Source organism: Varroa destructor, unplaced genomic scaffold (assembly GCF_002443255.2).
Source record: "Varroa destructor unplaced genomic scaffold, Vdes_3.0 BEIS01000007.1, whole genome shotgun sequence".
Taxonomy (NCBI): domain Eukaryota; kingdom Metazoa; phylum Arthropoda; class Arachnida; order Mesostigmata; family Varroidae; genus Varroa; species Varroa destructor.
This window is the reverse complement of record NW_019211460.1, coordinates 3237014-3256526: the sequence shown is the minus strand read 5'-3', so window position 1 is coordinate 3256526 and position 19513 is coordinate 3237014. Positions and strand designations below refer to the sequence as shown.

Genomic DNA, 19513 nt, shown 5'->3' with positions numbered 1-19513 from the left:
GATGCTATACAACATCTTGCGAATAGAGCAAGTAATCATCATGCTATTAAGGTATTACTTTAATAATGTTAATTGAAAGAGTAACATGTCGACTCTTGGACCTGCTACAAAAGACGAAAGTTCGCGTTAACAAATGGAACGACATTTGGAGTTAAGTGTGTAGGAAATGCCTATCAATGAAAACTTGCCCCTGGGGGCGTTGATGCCATCCATGGAAATTTCATTGATGCAGAGCCACGACAAATCTGAGTTTTTCGTTCTACTGCACTGCTTAATACTATTAGCGTTGAACATCACTTTAATACCATCATCAGATTAGGCATCTACATTTTCTGTGATTGTCACTATACTAATACGGATTTCACTTAGTTTCCCAAGAGATCGAAAATTGATGAACTGCGAAAGAAAGGAAGATAAAAAAAAAAAATTAAAATTGTCCAACTTGCTTTTGGAGACGGCGTATTTCTCCAGAGACATCCTGGACAAAGGTTATTACGCGTACCTATGTCCTGTGCGTCCTCCCACGACGATCGAGATCTAGTTGATCGAAAGCAAACATTACAAAAAGAAGTAATAGAAGAGTGACAATATTCCAGCAGGGCACTTTTAGGGTGATCTGCTATCTGTTGCGCATCTGGTTAATACCGGAGGAAACAAATTCCTATAATGAAATAGATCCCTCAGGAGATATCAAACAGGCTACGCTACATCAGGATTTTCTCCTAAGACACGAGTTGTCCTATTGATTTGTCGCCGTGTAATGTACGAGTATCATCCTGATTCTGGCTGATGGTCATCTGTCCGTAAACCACGTATAATATGCCAACTCCGACAATTTTAAAGAAAGGAGATCAAGCTTAAACTCGCTGGATGCGCCCGAGTTCCGCCTTGTCACTTTGCAAGGCTAAGCAAAACCTGAAAAACAAAAGTTGCATAGGTACAGCTTCAGAGGGCAACGGCAGGAAACAGAAGCGAACGAACGAGGAGATGATCATAGCTCGATGCTCCGTTATCGATCAAACCGAATTATTATAAGCTAGAGATAAATCCAATATGACGGATGGGGCTTGCTTTCAGAAGCCATTATGCTACCTATATATCTGGATAATTTTTTAAAAAAGGACATAGTCTACAGAAATAGTAGTTGTCTGGGAGAATACTGACTTACGTCAATAGAAATGCGGCTATACCAGCCATCAAGAGGTGGCTAGCCTTGTTGATTCCAACATCGTACAAGCACTTGGAATTTCGAAGAGGCCAGACAAATAAGAGTCGCGATCTACTATAGCAAGATAACTGCCCCATCAGCGAACAACAACCCCTACAGGTGTTCCATTTGTTCCGGTGTCGAAATGGTAGATTGTTGTCAGTCCATTACCAATACGCTTCGTTCTTATAGTCTATTGTCATGTCACCTACTTTACCTGAGGGATACACAATTTGGCACCGTACTTCCGTTCCAACAAGGTCGTTAGATCGTCGGGTGTTACATAATAGCGTACGAGAATCTGACTGAGCCCTTAAACAGCGTAAGAACAAGTGGGTAGTACTTATGATAAAACCCTAATAATAATTATTATTTACTCCTGTGATGGTGACGGCCCATTAAGTAACAAGAGCTAAGCTTCTGCTGGCGCTAAGAGATTCTTTCTTAGATTGGCACGCTATGGCTTTATTACGCTGACACGGTGCACGCGAAGGGCGTGACTGCTTCCTACTATGAAAATGCTTTGTAGCGTATAGTCATATACATGTCGAGTTTCCTATAAAATATCGACCCCTTTCAAGCCCAACTTGAAGCAAAAAATTTTAGAATAATTTTACTATGTACCATTTCTATGGATGGGTTTCTGCCATTTTTTAATAATGGCATTATAAGTGTAGAACTTCTATGGTTTCCGGTCGAAAAATTGTGACACGTGATTTCCGCATCCCTCCGTTGAGACGAAATTAACATCAATAAGGGGCTTATGCAGCGATCGAAACAAATGCTAGTCTCATGACGCAAGATCCGGGACTATACGACGGATTTTCTATTTTTGCCAGGCAGCCAAAAATACATGTGGCCTGCCATTGTCATAGTGAAAGATGACGCTTTTGCTGTCTCCAGTCGATTTTTTTTAAATGATTTGTTATAACCTTGTTTGTTGCTGACAGTAGAGAAGCGTTTCACCAGACGGAAGTAACTCATAGTGGATGCTTTCTTTCTAATCCTAGCTAAAGTGCTGGCTTCGCCACAGGCAATGATGGAGCACCTTTTGCTTACTATTCTGCTATGTCAGTTAAATTAGGTTAATTTATTAATGGTGCTACACGCTATTGCAGAAGTGTTGAACACTGTTTTAATTTCTGTGGAACAGTGGAGAGATAGTTTTCGATGAAGTATCTATATTTCCGATGTATTTTGGTCAGTTATTGCCTTACCGAAAGGCTGTTTTTAATTTCGGACTTTGACCGCCAGATAGTATAAACCATCCTGCAATTTTTGCACTAGGTCCTTTTTTACACAGTCGCACTCGTCATAGTTCTTCGAAAGGCTCGCATGTGTGCTGTTCTGTTGGCTATTTGAATGAAGAATGACAAGTTTAATTTCATTGAAATAACTTGTTGCAGTTGTCTTGATAACTAAAAATCAAGTAACTTGTTGCTTACCTGCGTTACGTAAACTTTGATCGAAAGAATATCAGGGTAGACAGCGTTTCAACGTCGGCAGAAAGTGTTGGTCAGCCGATTCAATCCTGAAGATATAGTACTTTATGTACTATTGGTATGCTGTATCGCCTTTCGATGGTGCTAAAACCCCATGGATTCACATCAGTTTGACCTAAGAACATTTTGTGTCTATGTAATTAGCTATATATGAACGTCATGGAGAACATAACTCGAATCATTAACTTCTAATGAAGTAAAAGCCTTGAATATTTAGTTATGTTGGAAACTTTAGCTGCCTTATTAAGATGATGCAACTAACTAGTAACTAGAAGTAGTACGTTTTTGTAAGCAGAATAATAATAGAAAAACGAGGCGATTTACTCGAGTTCGAGTAACAAATTAATCTATTATACGTTCGTCATTACCTGCTACGGCCTTCTTCGATCTCCCAGAAACTGTTAGGTTCAATGGTTATGTATTCTTTTAGCCACATTTTGAGACCCATTTCTATATAAAACATAAGATTATTAATTTAATTCGCCAGTGATAGAAAAAGGTTACCCTTAGACCGTAAGCCTAAAAGCCATCTTCTCGGTAGATTGTGTGTTATCCGAAGTCTTCCGTTGACCTAAGTTGCCCGATTACCCGGCGACCGGTGAGGCGATTCCGGGTGGGGTACCTCCACTGTATCTGAGAATTTATTTCTGAATTTAAGAATATCAGACGCTGCTTCCGTAGCTTTGGACTTTGGCAAAAGGAGAAATCGAGACAATGCGCCGCCTTTGCAGACTAAACTCTGCGTGAAATTTCGCTCAACGTTACAACGGATACACAGAAAAAGGAGAACTTTCCTGAATGGTTGTAATGAGTAAACAGTAATAAAGTGACAGGAATAAGAAACAATAAAATTGTGACCAAAGTGCCAATAAGACGCAACTATGTTGTTGTATCGTATACAGAAGGTCAAGGCTTATTACCAGTCCCTCTCATCGTATGCTTTTCCACAATTGGCATCTAAAACAGCTGCTCTCTATATATATATATATATATATATATATATATAAGTAACGAGGAAAATCGATGGCATAACGAACATCTAGCAGTTTACTGTTGTAGCGCTTAGTTAGTTTTTTTTTTCTTTTTATCTATTTCGATATGCTCCTGCCCTACGAGTAGAATCGGGAAACTAACAACTTGAGTAGGTAAATCTATCTATCTTTGTACCCGAAGCCAAAATAAGACGTAGAGATATTGACTGTATATTAGCTATCGACAGCAAGTCATAAGCTACCCACTGCGACTGTATCCAACTCATCAGGTGACAGAGAGCGACCCGGGTCGTAACCCAGGACTAAACAACACAAGTCGACAAGGCACCCGGTCGCCGATATTCTTGATCTGTCTGTACCTGCCTACCTACCGAGTCCCTCCATTGCGCGACTATCACTTCTAACGGTTCCACCTCCACTACGAGGACAACTACCACTGCCGTTGAGGCAGCAGCCACATGTCGCGACTGTTTCTGCTCGGATCCTGTCGGTCCAGGAAGTAGATGACATTAACTAGTATCGTTTGTCAAGATGATGGGCGGCAGTCGCAGCAGCGTCGGCTGAAACACGAATCGACTCGCGGCTTTCGCTGGATGATACGAGCGCGAGACCCAGGTGAGATACTGCTCAAAAATTGTGTTTGCGGTTAACTAAAAACAAACGTGTAAATAATAACTGTATGATCGGGTGAAATGGACGAATGCCACTCTTTCGGGCAAACGAAGAGGAGCATTTGTTTTTCCAGCTAGTAAAACACTGACTGCCCTTACTGTAGCTTGAAGTTGTTAGGCGAAATTTGTCGACTGAAGTACGGATCACCTATTTTTCGTGTTGTAAATATACGTTGACATAGACGTAGGGTAGGTTGGGTCGTGATTTAATAATAGCTGATATTAAAATTAGAACGGATAGTGTCTATTGTCAGATTCTGTTAAATGAAAAATTCTCCTGGAACAACCTGATCTAAAAACACTTAATTGAACTTACTTACTTAGAACTAAGATAGAAGAACATGCGTTGGTATAGCGGTTACGAGTGCATTGTTCAAGCATGTTTTCGTAAAATGTATTTATAGCTATTTTCTTACGCCACTCGCAGTAATCTAAATGTTTTTAAAACGTTTCCGGTTGCAGCACGTTTTTCAACATATGGTCATTGTCATTTATTCAACGTCAACCGACGGCAACCCGTTCCCGAAGTGGCACGATCGTCCCTGGACACCCTTTGGTATTACTGCCTGTAATACCAGCTGCGCTTTAGCTATTGAGCAGAGTCAATTAATTCCCTGTTAGAGTATGTTCATTATAGAGCAAGCCTCTTCATTTCGTCGTTCCAAAATGGTCAAAAAACAAGCCAGTTACGGCGAAATGTACTGTCAGACAAACAGGCCATTAACATACTTCTTTAAGGTGTTAACGTTGGCCTATTCGTAAGGTGATTTAATGTAAGGCTTTGACCCCAGTGCGATCATGGCTGTTCCCACTCGGGCTACTAGCGCCAGCCTGTTTAGCTTACGTTATTCTACCGCAATTGGATTAAGTGATTTTCACCATCTTAAAAGCAGACCGTCGTGAGCGAATTCAGTGACGATAGAACGCGTTGATTCGCAGAAAACTGTGATAATCCACACGCCTAGGACCTAGGTGTCGTTTGTCTAATACAAACGAGGTAAGGAGACTTAAGTTTATATAAAATGCATTTCGGCTTATTTTATATAGCGAAGATACTAAAGTCTTCATAACCTGATTATTCTAATATGATAACATAAAACCGGCTAAATATACAACGATAAATGTAAATACTGTTTAAAATAAAGAGGTCTATTTTTTTTTTGGCGAATAATATTGATTTTTGGTAATTTCATATTGAGAAGACAGCCTTGGATCTTCTCGGTAATGTCAGTGTCGTCCTGTTGCAAAAATGGCTTTTAAACTGATGAGTTGCGGTATCTGCATGTTACACTAATCTACAAAATTGGAGACGTTTGATGGCAGAATACTCTGTAAATGTGGAAACAGAATGCTAAAAACGTAAGGTAATCTATATAGCGTAGCTGACCTTCTATCTCACTAACGGTCGTTTGGCTATAAAGTGTTTTATATTTACTTAGAAAGCGCCTTGCGTCAGAGACGCACCGGGCACCAGACCAGAGTACCGGGTAAAGCACGTTGACTTCCTATTTTTTTTTTTCTAAAAATTATCGATTTGCTTGATGTCTCTGCACATCCTGTCGGCGGATGCTGAATTACCGAGCTTACGCCTTCCAGGCATTGACAAAACAATAACAACAGCAACCATTTTTGTAATCTCAGACCCTGCCAACAGATGTAGGTAATTGTGAAGACTCAAGTGTCAGTCATATTGTCGAGAATTTTGTTGATCTTAGACGAGGAGGTCAAACATAACACCTACCAGTAGCGACGAGCATCAATGTGCTTCTTTTTTTTTTTTTTTTTTAAGAATAAATATCAATTTTATTAGATACTCTGTTGTACATTGAATTATTCCAGTGGTCTAGATGGTAAGACATACAGCTGTAGCATCTTCACTGCGACCCATTATCTTTCCATGGGAAAGAGGGTCCTACCAAAGGTTCTTCGGAAACGGTACTGTTAGCTTAAAGGTGCAGCATGTTCTTCCGGCCGCTGATCAATTAGACGGTGTAGAATGTACACGTTGAATAAAAGTATTTGAGTTTCAGTAAACATGAATTAGGATAATAATTTTTTCCATTTTTTTTTTTTTTTCAATTATGTGTAATGGTTAGCCCATTCATTATCTGTAGACGACTTATTTAGGTTGTTTTTGAATGTCATCGTAACTAATAACAGTAACTTGTTTGTCTGTCCTTACAGCCGTGACAGGCACGAATTACACGCTGCATTACACACACGGCCTACACATGTCTGTACTGAGAATGGGCATGCACATCTAGCATAAGGACCACGACTTTGATGGAAAATCGCCGGGAAGACTTTTACTGCTGCTGTTCGACTCGCATAGTCATCAATATAGGGACGTACAGAAGAAGCTTACAGGGACAGGAAAGCAGACAAACTCTTAAATGGATTGTTAGTTGACAGTAAGGCATCTCAGAGTTGTACGTTTGGCACGCACGCTGTCTACGATATTCCTGATAGGCCGATTGCTTTAACGCTCTGGTGACGAAATAAATGGGTAGAGCTGCCGAACGTCCCCACCCATTCGTAGCCTTCGGTCTAGAAAGATCAAGCTCGAAAAGAACTAAGTTTTGCTTCAAGTCCTCGAGGCTTAAGTTTAGGTCCCGGCTTCGATATGCTAGGCAGGTATTAGGCATGAGAGATCCGACCGGCTGTTCGTTTTAGCCAATGGACATTTAACGATAGCGGGAACGTTCATCGGTACCGTTGTAGCTATCGCCATTCGAAGTTCTTGTTAGCGCCTGCTGCTACTAGTCCTAAGCGGGCCGAGTTTAACTGCTATGCATAATTATTAGGGCAAGTAGGAGGTATTATAGCTTACCATTCCTGCATAGCAAACCCGTTATTTCTCGTCTGTTACTTGTTGTTCAATATAAATGCTTGGTTATATTCCGTCAGTCACCGGGCTATTCACCTAGCGGGCTCGCGTTATTTTTTTTTGCCGGTCAATACACAGACCGTTGTTTGCGTTATCTGTGGTCTTGACTTGACAAAACATATAAATGCTCTGTGAATGACTCGGACTACCCGATGGGTCTGTTGATTTCCGCTCTAGGGAATGTTGCTTCGTAATCCCGTTGTTTTTGCTGACCCGACTCTAAATAGGTTGTTTGCAGTATCCATGTGGTAAGTGCTCATCACTGCTCAAAAACTTCTACTTTTTTTTTTTTAGTGCACGGTTTTTCAAGCTGTCTACGAAGGCAATAGAATCACACGTTGATAACTTACCTTGTCCGCTACAGCGAAAGGAATGGATGCTTACCTTTAGAGAGACTTTAAAATCGATTCGTCACATCGATTCTCGATGTGTGTCAGAATGGTATCATTTTTTATGTTTACTTAATCAATATCTCAATAAAATTACAATGCGCGTACTATATGGCGTGTTTAAGCTACTTCACTACTTCAGTGAAGGCGTTCAGACTATACCGATTAACAAATAGAGAAAAAGATAGAAATTGAACACGATTCATTAGCTAGATTTCTACGGTTCGCTTGTCAAATTAACTATCCTATCGTATGATGTCCGCTCCAATTGAAGATGCAAACAGCAGTGAAGTATCTACGTATTTTATCACAGCAAATATATTATCGCATCAAAGCACACAAATTGTATTTTAGAGAACAGGAGAATGTTGTGACGTTATTGTACAGACATTATCGAAATTTGTAATGATCGTCGCCATATTTGTCTAGACTCGCTATAATATATAAGCTTTCAGGAATAAGGATGGGGACAGGATTCATAATAAGGGTCGATTACGATCCCCGAGTTTGGCGTTAAGCAGTCATTGGGACACCAGACCCCGCGATCTTCATCGTAGACCATGACATCGTACAACCCATATTTACAACACAAGTTACACGGGGGACCTAAAAACAAACATAACAAAATTAAGTAGCTTTAATCTGCCCGATATGAATCTAGTTAGAACAGTTAACCTCAGAGACAGAAAAGTTAATTGATATGTTTATTAACGACAAACAATTGCTAAGCGCCTAAAGCGAATCGCTCCTTTCAATTTCATAACCATGTGCATATAATTAAGTTATTCAAGACAAAAGATATTTAAGTAAGTTATTAGGGTAACGAGCCAAGCTCTAGCGCTTAATTCTCAAATTCTCTTCTGTTTTAAGGCCTATTTAGCGCCACGAAATCTTTGCTAGTTTACATGAATATAAGGAAATTTTGAACTAGTACCTTATTTATATACACAAGAAGCACTGCCTGTACATACAGCACACCATCCACGCTTCTGAGAAATGCTTCTAGACTTTCCAATAATACCTATCAAGCTGATGCTCAGCCCACACACGGGATGCTGGTAAGAGAATAAGATTTTTCAGGTGACTTCGGTGGAAGTCATCACCTGTACATTGAAGAATTTACGTTTTCGAAATAGATAATGATTAAGCCTTCGATCAAATAAATGTTTCCAGTAGCTAAACATCTAAAAAAATGTGTTTCCTGCTTTAGAGAAGCGCTCCCTCGTGCAATGCTTACGGCAGTACCGAGCGTGAAACCCTAAAAATTTACTCAAGCATCGTTCCTGCAGACACAGTTACACGTCTGCGATCAATTCCGGTCCCTTTGTTCTTTCGACAAGGTAATAGGTAACATCTTCGCTTGCAAAATCGAGGTGCACGTGGTAATCTAGGCTCGAATCCGGGCACGGGCATACTTCACTTCGAGCTGGAAGCTAGCCGCTTGAAGTACCGCCTAAGCTCGTACAAGCTAGGTACCGAACGTCAAACACGAAACTCATTGGTACTATCGAGGATGTAAGCTATCCGTAAACAACTAATTCAGCTCCTATGCTTATGTTTCTGAACGAATCATACAAGCAAACTATCGGGCTATATAATTCGGTGGTCTGTTCCTCCCTTCTGGGCAGTACTTAGTTTACAAATGGCGCAACGTGGCCCTAAAAGTAAACTTCAGAAAAGGACATGCTGGTGATTAGAGTAATTGCTGTCAACGCTCATTATCTAGATGGTGAAATATAGTAAACTATAATTAGTGTGAATTAACAATCAAGGCCGCTAATAAAGCGACAGCACTTACAGAGGCACAAGGCGCATCCGTAACGATCCACTCCTTTTCGGCAGTTGCAAGATGGTACAGGGTCACATGCTGGAAACGATTAATCATATCGGAAGTACTTGGTCGACAGAATGAGGCCAATTATCTAGAAATAGTTGCTACTCAAAATATACTAAATAAGACTTTTATAAAACCATATGAGTGAACATACTTAAAAAAAAAAAAAAAAAAAATGGGTAAATAAAGTCGTTACTTAACGAATGTAAGCAGGTACAGTTTCCGTGCAGTTCTTGCGATAGAAATAGGTCGCAATTAATTTTCCTCGTTGAAATTATATCGTAGCGTATAATACATTACGACTCGTCCCTATAATCGTCGTTTCGGTCCTAACTTTTGCCTGAACTTGAGCAAGTGCTTAGTAAAATTTTTTCCAAACAATTGTTAAGCTATTATGTATAGGTACCGCATAGAATAGGTAAAAAAAAAAAAAAAATATAAGCTGTTCACTTCTATCGTTCAAAGTACAGAATATGTGTATGCACATCTATTGCGGCGTTGTTGGCACTGACGTCTTGCTTTTTACCCACAATAGCTCATTGTGGTCTTTCGTAGTTGTCATCGATTTTCGACCTGGCCGCCAGGTTACAATAGGTAATTGAATATATACAGAGACACCAACTTTTCGTCTAAACTTACTTATATGATTGGGCGTAGCTGACGTGACGAAAACAAGCAGTAAGATTGACAGCGTCAACAGGTGGCAAAGAGACGATGCTGTCGACATTGTTCTGTCTAACAGTTGCGTGCCAAATCTATTTGACCAGTAGAAATAGTAGAGTTCGGGGAATAGCAGTGATTTTAGCACAGGGAGTGCAGGTATCGACTGATCAAACTTCTTTCCGGATCCGCCTATGCAGGCACGCCTTTATATGCGGCCAGATCACACATCAGATCACGTTAATTACATGCTGACGCTGATTTATCTCTGGAGACGCGTCAGTTCCGAGAATACATTCTGTTATTTTCGATGATTCAACACGATCGAAATTAGAACGGGATTTGCACATAACGGACATCAATCCGCTATCACCGCCGACCACAGTAACCCATATATCTATATATATATATATATATATAATGTCAAATATTGAATTTGTATCTGTATAAACGAGTGGAGTAGTATTAAGGTTAGGTTAAGGCATTCATCTTCTGTCTTGGTCTATAAACGCTTTCGGCGTTTCAAGTTTACAGCTAATGAAGTTTGCTATTCAGTTTGCAATTCAGTGAACGCTGCAACACTGCCATAGCAGAGGTATGAAATAGTATAAATATACAGATTCTATTCTTGGATTTTGCCGTTGATCTATAGCTCTCGTCAGAAATTTATCGTCTGCACAATTGAATACATCACATGGTGTTCAATGTTGTTGATTAGATTTCCATTGCGGACGTCACTAGCAGACACGACAGATAAGTAGGACCACGTGACCCGATACGGTATTTTGCGTGTTTTAAGACTTGTGTGCTAAGTTGGAACGACGACATTAAAACGAGTCCACGATTGCTGCTTTACATGGTGTGCAATGAATGGAAACGATGAAGGAAAATGGTTGCCGGAGCGCAGGAGTCAAAGCGTCCGCAAGCCCAGAGATTACGAGCCCGATTTATAGTTAGACTGATGAGCCTTTACTGTTAGTCGATAGTCGAAAGCTGGAAAAGTCGGTTTACGAAACAGCTTCAGCGTTCATCTAGTTATCTGTATTTTAGTTATTCGAACAGTACAGTGGGACAGAGTTGCCCTAAGCCTATAGGGATAATGTTATCCATAACGTGATAGAGTGATTAGCTACAGGTGACTTATTAGGGAAATAGAAATGGCGCAAAGATCGATAAATGAAGTAAAATTAACTTGATGCACTCACAATTTTGACTTAGTTACAGGTAATCGATGATGCTTTTCTTTCGACAAGTAAACGTCTATCCTAAATGCAGAACTTCGCGCACTATCAGTAGCTGGAAAGGGAAAGCAACAGACCCTAAGACGGAACGCTCGGGGAGGTTGCAACAAAGGGGTGGGAGGTGATGGGCGGCATATAGTGACCGTCTACGAAATGCTGTCACTCGAAAATGTATGCGTTTTTTGTTTCTTAAGAAAAGTACTAACCTAGCGTTCGGAATGATGGCGCTGGCAATTGAAACGTCCGCACAAAGCTTCTATAGCTCTTCCTTTTGTATTGCTTCAACAATCTGTCGAAATAGGAAACTCAATTCAGCAGGAATAAGAATTACTATACTTGTCTTATTATCCTTATTTTATATATACTTATTATATTATTAGTTAAACTCTTTTGCAGGGTGTTGAAGAGGCATTGCGTCCGCGTTCGGACGACATAACCTAAGATATGTTCACCACCGTATATCGTATGGAAACAACAAACCGCTCTACGTAACGCTACTAGCTCAGTAGGCCTAATGGAACTCCAGGAAATAACGACGAATCAAACGACTGTGTTAAGCCGTACAACGCCAACGTCAACGTCGCATGGACAGTTTAGGGCTGGTTTACGCGGAACGCTTGGCAAGGCCAGGACGTTTTGACAGAACTACCACGGTTGAAATGGGACAACAGATGGATTCGTAGATGCCGCGACCAGCCGGACTCAGCCCACTTATGATTAGGTAGCAAATATGGCCGCTTTATTTTCAATGGCTGTTTGTAAAAAAACTTAACTTGGTTCATTTAAGCATTTACTTACCTATCGAGTTACAGTGGAGCCGGCTTTTGAGGGGTTTTTTTTTATTCTATAATGTGGGATTTTAGAAACATCTATAGAAATGTGCCCCAAGCTAAATTTTGCGACGAATCTTCGGCCCAAGCGAGTGTTCTAATTCTACAGATCTCCTAGTCCTGTTCGCGTTATTGTACGTTTTTAATAAAAACACAAATGGCGTGTGGGACAAGTGAAGAAAAATCTGATATTACAGAAGGAAGCTGGTTACGACGCAGCCAGGTGATAGGGCGAAATCAAAGAATATTTCGAAATATAATTGAGAGCAAAAATGAGTTTTGTTTGTTAAAGCGGTAAATATTATTGGGCTATTGAAGACACTAGGTTTATTTCGACACGTAGCAACCTCAGTAGAAGCTGCAACTTACAATTAAGACTATAACTTTGCGCAAAAATGGTATTCCAGATTCCCAGTCCAATCGCAACTATCGAGAAGTTCGATAGCTTGGCTATTCTATTGCAGGCACCTATTTTAAAGCTATGCATGCGGGCTTTATGGTTATAGAAGAGTACCAAACCGTCAAATATCTACACGATATATCAGTAAGAACTTGCTAAGAGTCAAGTTTAGGGATAGCTGAATATGTGCTAAACTTTTTCTAATTACACTAAGATTAATTTAATAAGTTAAAATATATAATTGAATTACTTAACTTGAATAGGTCGTGTGGTCAATTAGTTACCTATTTTTATTTATACGAATTTTTACGCTACTAAAGTTCACTGACGTTAGTTCTACCATCGAAAACGCCGAATTCTTAACAAACGTACACCATTAACTATAGGAAGTAATTAAAAAGTATCGGTTTGTACTTTTGATAGCCATTGGTAACAGTATTTGTTTACCAATTTGATTAAAAGATATATTGTAAAAAAACAAGTTTTTGCTTTATATATCAATAGGCACGTTTTCTACAGACACTGCGATTATATAATGTTTGAATAAAACGCCGTAGTGGAAACTGGCGTCAAACGACTGGAACAGGTAATACTATCTTAAAAAGAATCGTTTTTGAGAAAAAATGTGCAGTGATCCACTGATTCTCGTCTATCTCAGTACGCGTTCTTCCTTTTTATATTTCTGTAATTTAGATGAGTAAACAGGAAGAGGTAAAAAAAATGTCGCTTATAAGCATATGTGAACGAATATTACTAGCACGTATGTAATCCTTTAACATATAACTGATGCGCACCTGCATCACACGTCTGAGCCGTTATTTATGGCATCGTGATAAGGCTACTCCGACTTCTAGCCATTTTGTCCGTATCTGTTTGAACTGTGAAATGGATATAGTTCGGTCGCACGGAAATCGGACGCGCGATTTCTCCATCGCTGAAAAAAAAAAAACTAGATTTAAGATGGCGTATGCTCTACGCGAACAGCTGGCCATTACATTCCCGAAACCGATATTCCATCAAATATTGATAAATCGTCTTTAGATTCGTCTGGGAGATACGAACCCAACGCAACTGGTTTTCAGTATCTATGAAGTTATTCACTTTGTAAAACTTACACTCGTGCTCGGACCGCTGTCACGCGTTTTGCCCTAAGCGTGACCATGTCCAGATCTTATTTTACCTCGTACTAGTCGTACGTATTGTTGATTATCATTGTAAATTTTTAGGTCTTTTATGGCGTCAGGAATGTAGCGGGGTGGCCATCTGGGCCAAAGTGTACATAGAACTTGTATGGATTGAATAAGAGAAAACGGGATTGGACCAAAAATTACTGTTTTTAACATTATCTATATTCTATTTTATCGCACACTGAATAGTTTTAACTGTCTATTTCTATCTAAATCTACTATGGAAGAAGACCTGAAAATCCAGAAGAGATTAATAGTTATTTCGGCAATAGTTCAATTAGTTTCGAAACGGATACGTAACCAAATGGAACTGAAATAATTAACACATATGCGTAAGCGATTGACGGTTGTGTAAGTGTAGCTACTTAATGGCAAAGTCGAGAAATCCATAGATGTTGTTTTGAAATCATCTGAATGCTAGGGACCAATGCCTCCGTCTTACTTTGTGGTGGCAATTCGGTCGAGATATGCTCTGCCCCATGCCGTACTGAGCCTGTACGATCAGTTTAACTGAAGCCAAAGTTACTTTTCTTCGTATAGCAGGACGATCTCAAGGGTCGACTTAGCTCTAGCGCGTTCCGTAAGGCCTCGAAAGCTGTATTATTCAGACAAGAAATATTCTCCACTTTTCGCCGTAAACATCAGCAAACGAATTTCCAATTTCGCTGCCAATTACACACTGAATGGCTCACTGCAGCTGTTGCAGGTTTTTTCATACTAGTTAGGAAGTATAAAGTAATTAAGTTCGCTACTCAGATCAGTCGAGTTCATCAGACCTCTGTGACGTGGTACTCTAAATGGTGGGCCCCAGTCACTGCTGTTTTTCTCCGCTCTGATCACCGCCACTGCCTCGGCCGCCTTTATGATTATGATTATTAAAGTTTGCAGAAGGAGACGACTTTAGCTCTTGCTCCTCTTCTTCTCGTTACACTTTGCCCCCTGTATCTCTTACTGTTACCCTCATACGACGTAACCCCATTACCCCCAGTCTTCCACCTATACTTTACTTTCCACGCTGAATGATGAGATGACGGTTGTCAGAGGATTGTCGGTGGGATAACCACCTCACGGCGTTTTAAGAGGCCACCCCCCGCCCTCGACCACTTTTGTCGCCACTCCGCAGGGCCTGTCCCGCCCCTCGTCCATCTGTGCTCCATTCTACTTTATGTTACCTTATCCATCGAGAAGCCAGTACCGCGGGCTAATCTGAGCCTAGGTTCCCTAGAATTCATCGTCTCCAATCACCCACTGATTCGGTCATCGAACAAAACTCAGAAGAAAGCAATGCGTTTGACGTGTACACGTCAACCTGTAGCTCCAAAATTCTCTACTTTATAAATCGATTGTAGATCAGTATTCTTCTTTCTCATTCATCAAATTGCAGAGATAAAGTCGAAATGATAATTGTGATTAAAATTCCATTAGTATTACTCAAATGACACTAGACAATGATTCCCAACCCAGCAACTCTAAAGATTAACATTCAAATCAACCTTAAAGATGATCTTCATATGCCGCTATTTCTATTAGACAGGAATCGTGAGATACCCATATTCAGTGAGTAAACCATTTTGTCTACGAAAGTAGCTACGGCCGCCACGCGTTATCGTATGACATGAGGTTTTCATCAGGACAGCAAAATCGGAGACTTTTTTGTATCCCAAATGCAGCCGGTTAGCGTTTCCTTGTTTCTCTTCGGCAGCAAGCAAAATGTCGTCGTAATATCGATAATAGTGGTCGTAATCTTTAGATCGTCCATGCCGTTGGATCTGTTTTCGGGCTGGTAACACTACGACAAAGTCGTCGACGGTTCAGACATTGAAGAAAGTAAGAAAACTTCTCAGTGTTAAAATTAAGGGCTATTGAAGGGCTACGATAGTCGCTTTACGACTAACCAACTTGGGCGCGCATAAAGACACAGGTATGTTTGCGCAATTTTTATAATAATACACCGTTTGTGTTCGAATAGACGCAGTACTATCGCGTTGGAATCTATTAACACCTGTAGTATAGTATATCCCATTTGCGGGCTTTTGAAATAATAGCAAGAATAATTAATAGCATATATTCATGAAGCATCGTTTATGTGTTTGATTATTTGAAGATCGATCTCTCACTTGGTGTGACAGCTGTCTCTCATGGTTTGGATATCCTCGTGGTGTTAATTGACGAAGTATCGACGACTTGTCTGTTTAGTTGGATGGATAAACTCACGAAGGGGTGTCTACCTCGCGTCGCTTGCCAGTTCCCCTATTGAAATCCCATCTCTCTATTCGTATCACTTTACTAGGCAAATGTTGTACAGCTTAACTGTTGCCATTGTCCTGCCTTGCCTAGTATGCCGGCTGAGTGCTAGTTCAAACCAATAGCAAGCATTGCTAACGGGGGCTAAACTGGGGCTAGTGGTGGGTGCGTAAGCGAGCTCGGGGGTTCTAGTAACGGATTTTTGTGTCTATGACTGATTTTTGTTCAAATAAACACTTCGACAATTCTTTGCTATGCTAAAAGCCCGTTCGACAGATAAGCTTCCCTGACAGCGATCCGGTAGGATCTCACGCATGTATCAGCTGAACGGACAAGAAACGCTGGCTAAACCAATCATTGTCTATGAATTTGTCTTAATTGGTGCTTTAGTAATGCAAAAAGCGTTACATAATGACTTGCAGTGTGGTGTACAGACGCTTTCAGGTAATCGGGTAGGGGGTAGGAACTGTGATAGCTCTATTACACGCGGATGTTCAGCATAAACATTTCCTTTGACCATCTTTGACTACATACACAGAAACGTCAGTTTATCTTAATATTGTTTATCTATTCAGCTCGTTCTTCATTGATATATGATTGATTACCTCAGGCTGGCCTTCTAACCATTTCACATAGAGCTGACAGCATTAAAGAACAAATAGAAACAATGTTTCTCTACCTAATTCGTGACATTAAATGAGCATTTAGCTATTAAATTGGGCACCTTTTACTAAAAAAAACTATCGGCATGTTAAGCGCCTGCTATCTCAGGGTGAACGCTGATTTTTTAATAGCATAAAAACATTTTGTCATTAAGTTAAGAGATGCAGTCGACAATTGCTATTTTTTTTTTTTGTTTTTGTTACTTTGTACAGTTTCTCTCTATCCCTGCCATACTAGTAGCAGCTTTCATCCCACTTCGGAAGATTCAACGATATGCTGTCGCATAGAATAGAAGCTTGGTTTACATGTACGTAACGCCAAAACAAATACCTCAATTTTCTGTTCTATTTCCATCAGCCGGCTGCTACTACTACTACTACTACTACTACTACTAGTATTTTTACGTTCATTCGATATTATTTTGCTTTCGTTCACTTTTCATTGGTGCCTTTGAGTGTATTTGCCTACCCTACGTCAGGTGGGCAGACTGTCCTAACAGCCTCCGGGCAAGGTTTACCCACACGGGGTTCGTGGCCAAGTTCTTCCTAGTTACCTAGATCTAGCACCTAAAAAGGTTAACGTAAAATATAAAATTTCACGAACCAGAATGTCAATAGCATGTTAATATAAAATTTAAACAAACATTTTGTCTCTATCCAAAATGACAGGTTAATGGATTAACCCAGCTAACCAATATTATCACAATGTTTTTCTAAGTGTTTATATTGTTTGTTTTAAAATTTATATTACTCCGAATGGAATACAAACCTTCACTATTTTGTAGGACAGAGGAGTTTTTTTTATATCGATCAGAGCGTCCATGGCCAACATCGCGCTCGAACCAAATCATTTATGATACTGGAAAAACTGAGACCGCAAGCATACATCGCCATATATATATATATACGGATATGGACATGTACGTACATACAGAACGTACATGATATTTGCGTTTTATTTAATATATTATACCTATAACTTGCTGAAATCTTCGCTGAGTAAGTAGTTTCCGTTATTGGCCGTTCGCATTGAAAAACACGCGTCGTCGAAACTCGCTATCATTTGAGGCCGGTTGGTTCTTCTTTTATTAGTTTATTAGTCAATATAATTTTATGGCTGAGTGGATATTTGATGAAGATCTGAATATCTGATGTCGACCTTAGAAGATATTTCACAATTGTTCATTAACAGAACAAAATATATCAAAACTAGAAATATATATTTTTAATCGCTAAAGAGACCTTAATACACACTAGCGAAGTGTGTCCATGCGTTAAGAACTCTCGCTAGTCAGTCCATTATTTAGAGCTTCACCCTATCAAGTTGCCCCTAAGGCCGTCTTCATTGACAGTGAACCCTTTTAGAGAATTTGACGGTGGCTTCAAATAGCCTTTCAAGGCCAATTAGGACACAGCGCCTGCACAACGAAGTGGAAGATTTGAGATAATGAGGCAGAAGAAGAATCGGGGGATTTGGAGAAGTGACGTATTATATACACGAAATCGACTAAAACGGCAAGCTGGCATAACAGCTGCATGGAGCCATGTGGAGAGTTAAAGAATAAAATAAAGGATATAAAAATTCATTTAGGTGAAATATAGCTAAATTCTAATACAGTTTTAGCGTTCCTTGAGCGTTTGCAACAGACAAAAGAAATTAGCGCTCGACCCGTCTTAAGCAGATGAAACGGGTCTAGTGTTTGTTGCTCCTTTCTAGTATACCGTTCGAAAGCGTTTATCCCAGGCTATGAGCGCACCACAACGATAGCTATGTTATGTTATGAGTGCAATTTCCGCTCGAAAGATCTCCTTAGAGGTATATATTCTAGACGATTGAAAATGGAGTTTCGACACATTCTGCGCTATGCATACAAGCCAAATCAACTAGCGTGGGACATTTGCTCAAGGGTGGACTGGCAAGCTTAGAAACCCAGAACTAAAACCTAGAGGACGCACCCGCTCTGGCTGAACACCTGAGTTTGATGACGACCCCCTGAAGACGCTCTCTTGCAAAAACTTAGAGCATGATTACCTCGTGAACTTTTTGAATCCGACGAGGAGTTATGGCTTAACGCTGCACCTTGACATCCCGCCCGATATCAAGAGTCACACAATCATAATGACCGATTTTTACAGAATTGTCAAAGGCAAGATCCAAAAGAATGGTCTTAGGAAAAGATAATCTGAGTTTGATCAGATTTTCATTCAAAAAAAGTTATGCTTTGTCCCGGGACCGTCAGAGGCTGATTCACTGAAAATAACTTCCTACGAACTAAGTACATGATCGGCACATTTATCTGATCGGTCCTTTTACATCAAGTCGACTAAGCCGTTCAAGAGGAAAGATCTGGTAGACAAGGCCACGTCATATCCTGCGCCATGATAACGCAAAGCCACATATCGCAAACATCGTCTTTCTGGATTTCGAATGGTTGTACTGTTTATACCCTGCGAACTCTATGGCGACGGATTTTCATCTTTCCGATTGATTGGACCATTATCTTCGTGGCCTGACCTTTGACACGAACCAAAACCTCAAAACATGGTTGGAAAAATTTCTTCGAGACAAAAACCGCTATTCTTGGATGAGATGGCACATCTTATTTAGCGGAAATATAGGAGAAAGTCGTGAACAATGACGAGAAATAAATAACATAAAAGCTAACTGTTACAATATTAAGAATGAGATATTTTCTAGTTAGTAGAAGGCGCGGAAACCTTTTTCCAACCCAAGAAAGCTACGCCTCTATGTTTCGAGTTTCAAGTCGGGTATCGCCGTTAGGCATTCCGTCGGACAAACGATTGGC

At 40.1% G+C, this 19513-nt stretch overlaps 1 protein-coding gene and 2 long non-coding RNA genes across 11 annotated transcripts in view; 2 read left to right on the top strand and 1 right to left on the bottom strand.

Annotated features, from left to right (window-relative positions):
* The window catches only part of LOC147754199 (uncharacterized), a 40347-nt gene extending 30672 nt beyond the window's left edge, over positions 1 to 9675 (top strand). For 3 of the 5 annotated variants that reach the window (XR_015317026.1, XR_015317027.1, XR_015317030.1), the window contains 2 exons: positions 3971 to 4316; positions 4835 to 5548. This is a non-coding gene — a long non-coding RNA (uncharacterized LOC147754199). Of the gene's footprint in view, positions 1 to 3970; positions 4317 to 4834; positions 5549 to 5574; positions 5737 to 6556 lie in introns of those variants that run through there. The other 2 variants (XR_015317029.1, XR_015317028.1) reach the window with 2 other exon arrangements.
* LOC111254844 (uncharacterized) lies at positions 7968 to 10333 on the bottom strand. The gene is made up of 3 exons (XM_022816118.2): positions 10122 to 10333; positions 9447 to 9515; positions 7968 to 8254 (listed from the first exon to the last, which is right to left on the bottom strand). The coding sequence occupies exons 1-3, from the start codon at positions 10207 to 10209 to the stop codon at positions 8100 to 8102; spliced, it is 312 nt and encodes a 103-aa protein (XP_022671853.1). The 5' UTR covers positions 10210 to 10333; the 3' UTR covers positions 7968 to 8099.
* A 35-nt stretch (positions 10334 to 10368) lies between these two features.
* Positions 10369 to 13190, top strand: LOC111254382 (uncharacterized). 5 transcript variants are annotated; one of them, XR_015317024.1, is made up of 3 exons: positions 10369 to 10526; positions 11361 to 11554; positions 11780 to 13190. It is a non-coding gene; the product is annotated as an uncharacterized LOC111254382 (long non-coding RNA). The 5 variants fall into 5 exon arrangements; XR_015317023.1 differs by lacking the exon at positions 10369 to 10526 and adding an exon at positions 10595 to 10737; XR_015317025.1 differs by lacking the exon at positions 10369 to 10526 and adding an exon at positions 10746 to 11001.
* Positions 13191 to 19513: the final 6323 nt, after the last annotated feature.